Genomic DNA, 12577 nt, shown 5'->3' on the forward strand with positions numbered 1-12577 from the left:
CAATTGTTTATTTTTTTATAATAGACTTAATCCATTAGTTCGATTAACTTTTGCGCCCCTATATCTTATTACAAAGTATCGTCAACGTGGGGGAAGATGAGATAGTGGCAGAGATGCTCTGAAGGGCATTAACCACTTAAGCCCTATATACTTATTCATACGTCGAATAGTGATAACCGATCCAAAAGCTCACAGCGTGTCGCAATGCGATGCGCTGTGAGCTTTTAATTGTTTTGCTATTTAAAAAATAAAATAAAATAAAATTGCCAGGGTTAACGTGGTAAATGAATATGAGCAATGGGTATTTTCTTCCAATGTGTCCAAATGTTTTCATGCTTTGGTGCTTCCAGAAACGACTGGTGATTGGAAACATCTGTTACTGATGGTTTTGTGAAATTAAAATGATGAGTATAGAAAGCCTTTGATCTAGTGGCACATTGCCAACACTGGTTTAAAACGGACAACCTTCTTAGCTATCGAGCCTTTGTGCTATCCCCCAAAATGATGTATGCAATCAAGAAAAGACACCCCGGTATGCTCAAGTCCTCCTCATCACACGCTAATTTCCCAGCGTGGGACTCCATTAGCTGCAGTAGAAAGGATGGGGGTGAGTGGATCTGGGATCGATCGGTGCCGCCGCACCAAGCTCAGCCCCAAATGACGGTATTAATGTCAGACAGAACAGTGCAGCGCATTAGACACCGAGAAACCCCTGCTGGAATCAATACTCAAACTGGAACAGAAAAACATCGCGTGGATGCACACACACGCGGTGTGCACACACACACACACACACACTTTTTTTCTCTCTCTCTCTCCTGCAAACACTAGCTTTCACACAGAAACACAAAACACATCGAGAGACACACACACACACACACACACACACACACACACACACACACACACACGGGGGGGGGGGGGGGGGGGGGGGGCAGATGGTGTCCAGCACTAGAAGCCCTAAGTGCTCGGATAATAACCGTTTGATTGAGTTAACAGGGCCGTCTCTGTTTAGGTTCACTGCTCCACCCCTAACCCCCCCGATCTACATAGCCGATCTACACACATAGCCGATCTACAAGCCGATCTACAAGTTGTGAGCTTGTAGATCGGCTATTTTCAGAGCGCAACCAAATATAACATGACTTGTCTTTTAGTTCTACTGGATCTCTTCTCCAATAGTCCCTCACTAACATTTTAGTCTAGTTTTTATTTTGTTGAAGAAATTGTCAACATATTTAGTCTTAGTCATCATAGCTTAGTTTTTATTTCGTTTTTATTTCGTTTTCGTCAGTGGAAAAAGGTAGTCGACGAACATCTTTCGTCACAGTTTTAGTCGACGAAATCAACACTGTTACGCGGCTAATACAAGAGAGCAGGTTTTCAAATGGTTGCGCTCGCATTATGATTTATTTTCCGTAGGCATTCCTGCCTCAGTGGAGTAGGGAGGGATGGGAATGCGAGGGACAGCGAGTGCTGTCATGCGACACTTTAGATGTTGCAGTTAGCAGTTTGGTTTGTGTCTATGTTGTTGTATACGTGCACTAGCTAATTGAGCCGCCCGGGTGTCCTACATTATAAAATATTTAAAAGGTGCAAGCAAGTCGGTGTGAGTGAGTCTGTTTGTGTGCCGTGGTGGAAAGTAACTAAGTACATTTACTCAAGTACTGTACTTAAGTCCAATTTTGAGGTATTTTCGTTTTATTGGAGTACTTCCGATTTTCAATACGTTTACTTCTACGCCACTATATTTCAGAGGCAAATATTGTACTTTTACTCCACTACTAATTATTTGAAAACTTAAGTTATTAGTCACTTTGTAGATTTTGTATATATAGAGATTTCGACCATTTGAAAATAGCCGATCTACAAGCTCACAATGCGTCGCGATGCGACGCATTGTGAGCTTGTAGATCTGCTATTTTCAAAAGATTTTTGTACATTTTATTATTTGAAAACGTGTGATATGGGACATTGTGCATATACGAGTACTTTTACTGTTGTACTTTAAGTATATTTTGATACCAGTACGTTTGTACTTTTACTCAAGTCAATTTTGAATTCCGGACTTTTACTTGTAACAGATTATTTCTACATTGCAGTATTCATACTAAAAATGGAGTACATTTTCCACCACTGCAAGCAAGTCGGTGTGAGTGTGTGTGTGTGTGCGCGCGCGGGTGTGTGCGCGTGCGTGTGCGTGCGTGTGTGTGTGGTCCACTTACAGCTCTCTGCAGAAGAGAAGCCGCTTCTCTTCTGCAGAGAGCTGCGGCCACGGCCACACACACACACACACACACACGCACACACACGCACACACGCACACACACACACACACCCCGGACATTTCACCTTGATGGGACGGTTCAGAGGGAGGTTGTCATTATACTGCATAAGGAGGAGGAGTAGAGGCACTCTGTGCACGTGGCAGCACTCACTCATTACTCCAGTTTACTCACCAGGCTTTAGAAGTGTTTCGCAGCGTGCTCAGTGGGTGTGAATACAGAGTCTTAGTGGGCGTGAAGTAGCAAGGTTTCGCTTTTAAAGAGCATCTGCGCTCGGCCGACCTCCCCAGGAGAGACAAAGCGTGAACGAATCAAATGTTAATAATAACTTAAATGGAATGAATGCTATAACCAGATGGAAAACCTCACGGTGTGTGTGTGTGTGTGTGTGTGTGTGTGTGTGTGTGTGTGTGTGTGTGTGAGAGCCGCTTCCATTGGTGTCATGGCCTGGGAGGAGGGGGGGGGCGTTCGCTTGGTGTTTGTGGTTTGCAGTGGTAGTACAATTACGTTTTTAAGTATAATTTTGAGGTACTTTTACTTGTCACTGCAGTATTTCCAATTGTCTATATTTTACTCTACTACTACTTCTACTCCACTACATCTCAGATGCAAATATTGTACTTTTACTCCACTACAATTATTTGAAAACCGCAAAGTTACTAGTTACTTTGCGGATATAAATTATTACATTATAAAACATACATTAACCACTTCAGCCCTATTTTATACCTAGGCTATTTGAAAATAGCAGATCTACAAGCTCACAACGCGTCGCATTGCGACGCGTTTTGAGCTTGTAGATCGGCTATTTTCAAACATTTGAAAAGTGGTGTTTTTGTATGCAGGCCTCAGCGAGGCCGTGTGAGGGGAAAGTATGGCTTTATTCATTGAAAATAGCAGAACCACGAGCTCGACGCTTCGTAAACTTGTACATCAGCTATTTTCAACGCGCTACACCGGCGTGCATCCGAGCGTAAATCAGGATTATCTAGGATGCTGCCCTATCGTCACGAAAAAAAGTGTTTGGGTAAGACCAGCAAGAGTTGCAAATTACTTCTGCCAAGAACACTGAGAGACACCGGGACGGCATCTCCCTTTTTTTATCAAAGTGTCAGCAGTTCCTCGGGCTTTCCTCGCGCTGACAAGACAGACAGATTAGAGAGGATCTCGCCGTCCCCCCCCCCTCTATGCCCGTACCAGCAGCCGTTTATGTAGGCCAAGAAGAGATCCATTTGCATCTCGCTTTGGCCTCGCTAGTAGCGACTCCGTACGTACTGTAAAAAAGAGAGATAAGGCGGAGAGAGGGGGGGGGGGGGAAGGAAAAAAAAAACCCTCAAGACTAAAACAAAGTCTCTTTGAAGCTTGGTGGCGGGCCCCCAATTTGGGTCACGACGGAATATTTAAACAATCCCTTTTGCCCTCAGAAGAAGACAAGCAGTCAGGCTAGCAGACACAGCTGTTGTGTTTTTTTTCCTCTTGAGGAAATGAGAAAATGAGACGTGATATAAGTCCCAGAGCAAAGTATCACGAGACAGGAACACTTCACTGGGAGAGGGGAGGGGTGGGAGGGGGGGTGGGCGACATTGCTCAATGACACCTCTGTCAGATGGTTGGTGGAACTGTTTCTTGTAAGCTCTTGGGCATTGAAGCCTTCCACACTTATGAGTGCTTTATTTGTCCGGGGAGTTGTTGTTTTTTTCGCAAAGTGCTTGCTCATTTAACCCATTAAGACCTGGAACGCATCTTTCTGTGTCATTTTAAGATTTATTTGGGCTATTCAAAAATAGCAGATCTACAAGCTCTGAGCTTGTAGATCGGCTATTTTTGAAATTTTGTGAAAAATTGTGCAAATCTTGAAGATATATATTTTTTTAAGCGAACATTTGTAACTCAAATCTTTGCTACTGGGGGATTCTACAAATGTCTATTCAACAACAGTTGTTTTTTTTTTAACTTATGTTGCAATATCAGTGGTCCTCAAACTCTTTTCATGTCAGGGACCACCCAAAATGATACGTATTTGGCTGCGGACCCCCCCCCCCCCCCCATCTCAAAATGTGTTGTTCCAGGGACCCCCCCAGAAAGCAAAGATTTGAGTTACAAATGTTCGCTTTAAAAAAATATATTATTCAAAGATTTGCACAAATTTTCCTAAAATAGCAGATATGAGCTTGTAGATCTGCTATTTTTGAATAGCCCAAAGAAATCTAAAAATGACACACAGACGCGTTCCCGGTCTTAATGGGTTAACATCGCACAAAATGTGATGTAATTTATTAAATCTGTAAGCACTAAATAGGTCGATCCGTTATGTAGTCGTTAACTGGTGAACATGCAAGTCATTGTGAGAGTCTAATTCGGGCTGATGCAAACGGCTGATAAATTTAGGGAGCGTTCATCCATTACAGGGACGCGGGGACACAAATGGAAGTTTTGCTGACATTAATCAAACTCCTCTCCATGTAATAAACACGGTCTAACGTGACAGCAAATAGGGCTGTTTGGTACATAAAGGCCATAACAAATTACAAAACAATAGATTCTCTCCTCACGCTCACCATGAAGGTGAAGTCAGCGCGCCGTGTTCTGTTGCTGCTGGTCCAACCGTGTGCCTTCATTGGCCAGTGGTGGGAAAAAGAACTCAAATGTTTTACTTAAGTAAAAGTATCAATACTGCAATGTAGAAGTGCTCTGTCACAAGTAAAACATTTACTTGAGTAAAAGTACAAAAGTATCGTTATCGAAATGTACTTAAAGTACCAAAAGTAAAAGTACTAAAATGTTTGAAAATAGCAGATCTACAAGCTCACAACGCGTCGCGATGCGACGCGTTGTGAGCTTGTGGATCGGCTATTTTCAAATAGCCTGGGTATAAAATAGGGCTAAAGTGGTTAATGTATGTTTTATACTGTAATAATGTATATCTGCAAAGTAACTAGTAACTAAAGTTTTCAAATAATTGTAGTGGAGTAAAAGTATAATATTTGCCTCTGAGATGTAGTGGAGTAGAAGTTAAAGTATAGACACTTGGAAAGACTCCAGTAAAGTAAGTATGAGCAAACTAAAATAATGAAATAACATTTTGCTTGATAATACATTTTAACTAAGTATATACTGTATATGCAAACGTTAAACTTTAATTATACAATGAACAAGAAAACGAGTAAATATTACACAGGTGAACTGAGCATTTTATTTAACCGCTTTTCTATTCAAACACATTTTGCCTATAGTGACATGCCCAAAAAAGGGACGCCAGGTTGAAAGTGGTTAAAAATCAGCTAAACTGAAAGGATTTATTCCGGCGGCCAAACTGATATATCAGTTGGGCTCCAATACTGTATGTGCGATTGTGCGTGCACGCGTCACGTGCGTGCAAGTGTCTGTCCACAGTCAGGTGCAGGATCTGTGGTCCCTCAACAGATGGCTTCTTCAGCACAACAGTCTCTAACACTGGCAGCCACAGTCAGAGGAACACACACACTCGCACTCGCGCACGCGCACACACACACACACACACACACACTCGCGCACACACACACACACACACACACACACATAATATGCTCACAATCCTTGGGGAACACATACACACTCACAGCTCTCATGCAAATACTGACAGTGTTAAACATGCCACCCCTTTCTCACACACACACAAACACGCACGCGCACACACACACACACACACACACACACACACACACACACACACACACACACACACACACACACACACACACACACACACACACACACACACACACACACACACACACACACACACACACACACACACACACACACACACACACACACACACACACACACACAACTTGCATGTACATACACTCATTTGCAGATATGCTCACACACCCCTCATGCATGGGAAACCAGTGCCAGAACTGTTGAATAATGCATACTTTTTGTGAATCTTTTCAAGGCAAAATGAGCTCATGCTGAATAGAAAGGTGACAGGTCATTAAGAACACAGAACATTCCAAACACATTGCCATTGGAGACACCTGCCATTTGAAACCTAACTGCTGCTATTATGTGACCAGAAAGTAGTGTGATTACAGTTACACTACGCAATGATATTTAGCTCTGCCCTGTTGGGTTCTCCACTTACAAAGCTGTAATGTTGCAGAGAATCAACTTAGCAAGACAAGTGATCAAATGCTATTTTCACTTACAGACAACAAAATGCTCTGAAATGCATTTTGAACTAAACAACAGAGGATGCTTGTGGCATCAGAAAGGTATAAAATATCACTTATTCTAGTCTCGTAATCAGTGGTGTAAAGTAACTAAGTACATGTGCTCAAGTACTGTACATAAGTACACTTTTGAGGTACTTTTACTTTACTGGAGTATTTCCAATTGTCTATACTTTTACTTCTACTCCACTACATCTCAGAGGCAAATATTGTACTTTTACTCCACTACAATTATTTCAAAACTTTAGTTACTAGTTACTTTGCAGATATAAATGATTATATTATAAAACATACATTAAACACATTAGCCCTATTTTATACCTAGGCTATTTGAAAATAGCCAATCTACAAGCTCACAACGCGTCGCAACGTGTTGTGAGCTTGTAGATCTGCTATTTTCAAACATTTTAGTACTTTTACTTTTGGTACTTTAAGTACATTTTGATACCAATTGCAGTATTGATTCTTTTACTTAAGTAAAACATTTGAGTACTTTTTCCACCACTGCTTGTAATATCTTTGAAATTAGCTATGTCTTCGTGCAGGTAGTGACAGCTTCGGTAGAAAGGATTTGTTCGTCGTGCAATGTCTCTATTTTACATTACATAAATGTACTTGAACGTACTGGCACAGTGATGTGATTATTTTGGGTCCAGATGGTGCAAGTATGGGGACAGAAAAAATGGTTATGGTCTTAGTTTTGAGGGGAAAAAAACAACAACGTTTCGGATCCTGGATTCTTTAAGTGGCCTTTGGGAAATGTGGTGACATTATTTTGTCCTCTGTAACATATTGTAGTGAGAGAGAGAGAGCTTCTTTGCCAGAATGTAAATGAGCAACGCTTGTTGTACCTCTCTGTCCTCGCCGAAGCTGTCATTGTTGCGTCAGTGTGGTTTCATATTAAGAGTTGAGTCAAGCCCAGGCAGGTATATACTGTACACAGACAGTTTGCCTGAGCAGTGAGAGGCATTGTGAATACAGCAGGTATGTGTCTCGCAGTGGTGGGAAAAGTGTTGCTCAATTGCTTTACTTTAGTAAAAGTATCAATACTCCAATGTAGAAATACTCTGTTACAAGTAAAAGTCCCGAAATCAAAATGTACTTGAGTAAAAGTGCAAAAGTATTGGCATCAAAATGTACTTAAGGTACCAAAAGTAAAAGTACTCATTATGCATTATCAGAATGTCCCATTTCAAGTGTTCGAATGTGTAACAATCTTTTGAAAATAGCAGATCTACAAGCTCACAATGCGTCGCGATGCGACGCATTGTGAGCTTGTAGATCGGCTATTTTCAAATTGCCGAAATGTATATAGGGCTGAAGTGATTAATGTATGTTTTGTAATAATAATCAAAATCTACGAAGTAACTAGTAACTAAAGTTTTCAAATAATTTGTAATGGAGTAAAAGTACAATATTTGGATCCGAGATGTAGTGGAGTAGAAGTAAAAGGATTGGAAATACTCAAGTAAAGTACAAACACCTCAAAATTGTACTTAAGTACAGTACTTATGTAAATGTACGTAGTTACTTTCCACCACTGGTGCGTCTTTAATGCTTAACGGCATACGACAAACTGTACTCTTGAATCAGGCTGGTGAGAGACCTTCCCCAACCAGCCAGGGCCCTAAACAGCTTTGGCAGGGTTTATTGGGTCTTTGATTACGGCTGTATGCTAGCATAAAGCTATACGCTCCATCTCATTAACCTTCTCGTTCATCTCTCCTCTTCTCTGCTTTCGCCCTCTCTCTCCCTCTCTCTCTCTCTCTCTCTCTCTCTCTCTCTCTCTCTCGTTGAACATCTCTCTGCCCCTCCTTTCTCTTTCACTGGCTTTGTGTTATCGCTCCGTCGCTCACACTCACCTTTAACTGACTTGTGTGCTTTCTCTCTTCCTCTTTCCCATCTCTCTCTCTCTCTCTCCCCCTCTCTCTCTCTCTCAGGAAGCCTCGTCCAGTCTCTCAGCTGGTGTCCCAGCAGCAGGCCACACAGCAGTTCGCCTCGCCCACACAGCCCAAGAAGGAGAAGAAGGAGCGACCGGAGAGAGAGAAGAGCGACAGAGAGCCCGCGCTTAAGAAGAACAGCAACCACAAAAAGATGAGGTAACCATGACGATGCTATTGACCGGAGGATGAAAGGGAATGTTATGGCGGATAATATAACAATAACGCAATGAATGAATGATTTAACTTGTAGCACCTGATTTGAGGCGGTTGTGTTTACTACTGTATTTCATTAAGCGTCCTGTTATTATTATTATTATTATTATTATTTTTTACCACTTAAAACCTAGCGTCCCTATTTTGGGGCGAACGTTCGGAGAAAATATCAGATCTACAAGCTCGCAATGTGTCGCACCGCGACCCGTTGTGAGCTTGTAGACCGGATTTCAAGTTAATGGAAACTTAACAGCCTTTCTCGTCCTGGAACGTTAGCATGCTAAAATAGTAATCTGTGAATCAATTGCAAAAAATAAATCCCCGCCATTGATGTTGTGAGGACCGAGAGATGGTGTTGAAAACAAGGTGAATTGTTCCTTTAAGAGGGAAGGGAAGAAGCAGAGCGATGTAAAAGAGAGAGGTCCAAAATGCTGGATCGTCATCACATTAAAGACGTCCGATAGTTCCAGTGACAGACTTCCGATAGTTCCAGTGACAGACTTCCGATAGTTCCTGTGACAGACTATGAACAGACTATTCTGCTGCAACTCACTAACTTAGTGGTTCTCAAAACTTGGGACCCCCACATTGATATGTATGTGGCCACGGACCCCCACCTGAAAATATGTCGTGCCAGGGACCCCCAGAAGCAAAGATTTGTGTTAACTACAAGCTCGTAGCGCGCACTCGGTGCCACGCTATGACCTTGTAGATCTGCTTTTTTTTTTTTTATCGTGGAAATGTGTGAAAATCTTTAAATAGATATATTGTAAAAAATATGTATATATTTAAAGATTTGCAAAAAAAAATCACATTTAAAAAAAGAAATAGCAGATCTACAAGCTCATAGCGCGGCACTCGTGCCGCGCTATGAGCTTGTATATCTTCTATTTTTTAATAGCCAAAGAAATATAAAATGACAGAGATACTTAATCGGTTAAATGGCTTTTTCTTAATCGGTTAAATGGCTTTTTAAAAGCCATTTAAGCTATAATTAAGCTAAGTTTGAACTGAGGTGGTGCAACTGGCCCCTGGGGAGAAGGTGTTCCTGGGACACAGATGAAACAATATCAGACAGAGAAGTCATTTGATGATGCTCTTTGACGGTAGCATGTGGAATCCAACAAAGCACAAGGAACACAGATTGTTTTGAACCCTTTAAGACCGGGGAACACATCTGCGTCATTTTAGATTTTAACCACTTTAACCATTATTTTATACTTGCTACTTGGCTATTCAAAAATAGCAGATCTACGCTATGAGCTTGTAGATCTGCTATTTTTAATAGCCAAATAAATCAAAAAATGACACTGATTATTTACTGGTCTAAATAGGTTACCGGTAAATAGAAAGGCACAATGTGCTTGTATTAATTAACAGTACTTGTGTACGTTTGTTGGGAGGCCTGTTTTTTGCAGCTGGCTTTCGACATCAGAAAAAGCACCACTTTGTTTACATACTGTGCCTCAGTTTAAGGACTTTTAAGATCTTTAATTCCAAAAAAGAAGAGAGAAAGAAAAGAAATAAGACCATTACTGCATCAAAAGTAATCAACAAACTATACTATAAAAACTGGTCAACATTGGCTATAATTATATAAGAAAGAGGCTTTATGAGGTGTTGCGAGCTTGTAGATCGGCTATTGTCACAATATTCATTTTTGGAACCTCAAACTAAATGTAATGCCTCAACTCCTACAATTCCATGTGCTTGTCAGCAGGGGTGTCACGGTCATTCACTGTGCGCACGACGCTACACCCTCACTCTCACAGACCTGTGATTTCATACCCCCCACTTTTTGAAAAAAAAAAAATATATATTTATATATTTTTTGATAATAAATCGGTAAAATCAGGCAAAAAATAAGAATTAAATAACCTAACCCCCCTAACCCTAAAACCGAAATAAAGTAACCAAAACACGAAAAATCAATCAAACAAAATCCGCCCAAAAAACGCAAAAATACAGAATTTGTTTACATTTGACAGTTACAAATGTTTTTCACGCTTTTTCAAAAATAGCAGATCTACAAGCTCAAGCACCGACTGCCGCCAAAGAATAGCCAAAGTGTAAAGTAAGGGCTATAATTCACCGAAAGTCCATCCCCCCCACCTTCTGAGAGCCCGTGACGTCCGTGCTTGTCAGGGTGGGGGGGTCCCAGTTCAAATATGATTATTTTGGGGGGGGTCACCACCTGAAAATGTTGAGAACCACCGCTGTACCTGACCAATAATATCTTTGTCATTTCTCATCCGTTTTTCTCAAAGGCCGCGGTTAAAAAACATCGACCGGAGCAGCGCCCAGCACCTGGAGGTGACGGTGGGCGACCTGACGGTCATCATCACGGACTTTAAAGAGAAGGCCCGGCCTTCCTCCACCACCTCCACCCCTCCCTCCTCCTCCTCCTCCTCCTCGTCCTCCTCTTCCTCCTCGTCCGCCGCTGCCCCGGTTTCCGCCGCCGCCGGCTCCACCACCACCACCCCCGCCGCTGCGTCAGCGCCGCCTCTTCCCTTCCACCTCCTCCTCCACCAGCACCAGCAGCAGCAGCAGCAACACCACCCACACCCACACCACCATCACCACCCCCAAGCCCAGAACGGCTCCTCAGGACCCGACAACAACAGCAGCACAGAGAGGGGGGGGCTCTCTCGCTCCTCGTCGCCTCGGGGGGACGGCGCCTCCATCAACGGGGACTCCCGTTGATGGATGCTGCAAAGCCGCCCCTTCATCTCCCCCCACTGCTGCCCCCCCGCATCACCTTACCTGCCCTAGTCCTATGCCCCTGGATAGCAGCAGGGGGACGGGGGGGACGGGGACGGGGGGGGTTCCCTCTACCCCCAATGCCAAGATGGTCCCTCACCCCCTAACCCTTGGCCGAGCTTCAACGACGGACAACGATGGAAAGTCCCCACTGTGCATACAGACACCAAACAACACCACGCCTCTACTGGATAGAGGGGGGGGGGTGGTAATTTGGGACCGCACCTACACAGCCAAATCAAGGGTTAGGATTTAACTCTCAACCCATTAGGACCGGGAACGTCATTTTTAGATTTCTTTGGCTAATCCAAAAAATAGCAGATCTACAAGCTCACCTGCAAATCTTTGAATATATGCTTTTTAAAGCAAACATATTTAACTCAAGTCTTTGCTTCTGGGGGATTCTACAAATGTCTTCTAAATCCTAACGATTAAAAAAAAAAAAAAGGATGTTGCTATACACTGTATATCAGTGGTGCTCAAAATGATATGTATTTGGCCGCGGACCCCCATCTCAAAATATGTTGTTCCAGGGACCCCCCAGAGACAAAGATTTGAGTTCAAAATGTTAAAAAATATATATATTCAATGATTTGCACACATTTGAAAAAAATAGCAGATCTACAAGCTCATAGCGCGGCACCGAGTGCCGCGCTATGAGCTTGTAGATCTGCTATTTTTAAATAGCCGAAGTATAAAATAATGGTTAAAGTGGTTACACAGATGCGTTCCCGGTCTTAATGGGTTAAACTCCGAAAAATGGGCCCTAAGTTTTACACTTTTAAATTAACGTTCCGGATTTTGCCCTGTAGCCCCCCCCCCCCCCCCCCACAAAGCTCCATTCACTGCCCAGCATCATCGTCTACAACGACCCACCTCAGGGGTTTCCAGGGCAGCAGACGACAAGCTCTTCCTCCTCCAGATGGACGAGGAGGTTTCGGCCATTGCTCTTCTCCCATACATTATACGACACTACACCCTATAGGGCTGGGCAGTGTGACCTCAAATCAATAATCACTATTATTACAAACGTTTTGCCTCCATTGCGATTGATGAACATTTTTGTTTTGTTTTTAATAGCAGATCTGCAAGCTCACAATGCGTTTGCGATGTGACGTGAGCTTGTAGATTGGCTATTCCTTTTGCTATTTTAGCATGC

General features: G+C 42.6%; 2 protein-coding genes across 2 annotated transcripts in view; one reads left to right on the plus strand and one right to left on the minus strand.

Moving 5' to 3' along the window:
• Positions 1–12011, plus strand: part of LOC311039947 (YY1-associated factor 2-like) — a 40873-nt gene extending 28862 nt beyond the window's left edge. Inside the window, exons 3-4 of the mRNA XM_084049981.1 lie at positions 8443–8601; positions 10926–12011. Coding sequence (XP_083906107.1) covers positions 8443–8601; positions 10926–11361 — 595 coding nt within the window. The 3' untranslated portion in view covers positions 11362–12011. The remainder of the gene's footprint in view (positions 1–8442; positions 8602–10925) is intronic.
• The window catches only part of sema3aa (sema domain, immunoglobulin domain (Ig), short basic domain, secreted, (semaphorin) 3Aa), an 818452-nt gene that overhangs the window by 159242 nt on the left and 646633 nt on the right, over positions 1–12577 (minus strand). The gene's annotated exons all lie outside the window — the stretch shown is intronic.

The sequence above is a fragment of the Gymnoscopelus microlampas genome (genome assembly GCF_963454915.1).
Source record: "Gymnoscopelus microlampas genome assembly, chromosome: 23".
NCBI classification, from domain to species: domain Eukaryota; kingdom Metazoa; phylum Chordata; class Actinopteri; order Myctophiformes; family Myctophidae; genus Gymnoscopelus; species Gymnoscopelus microlampas.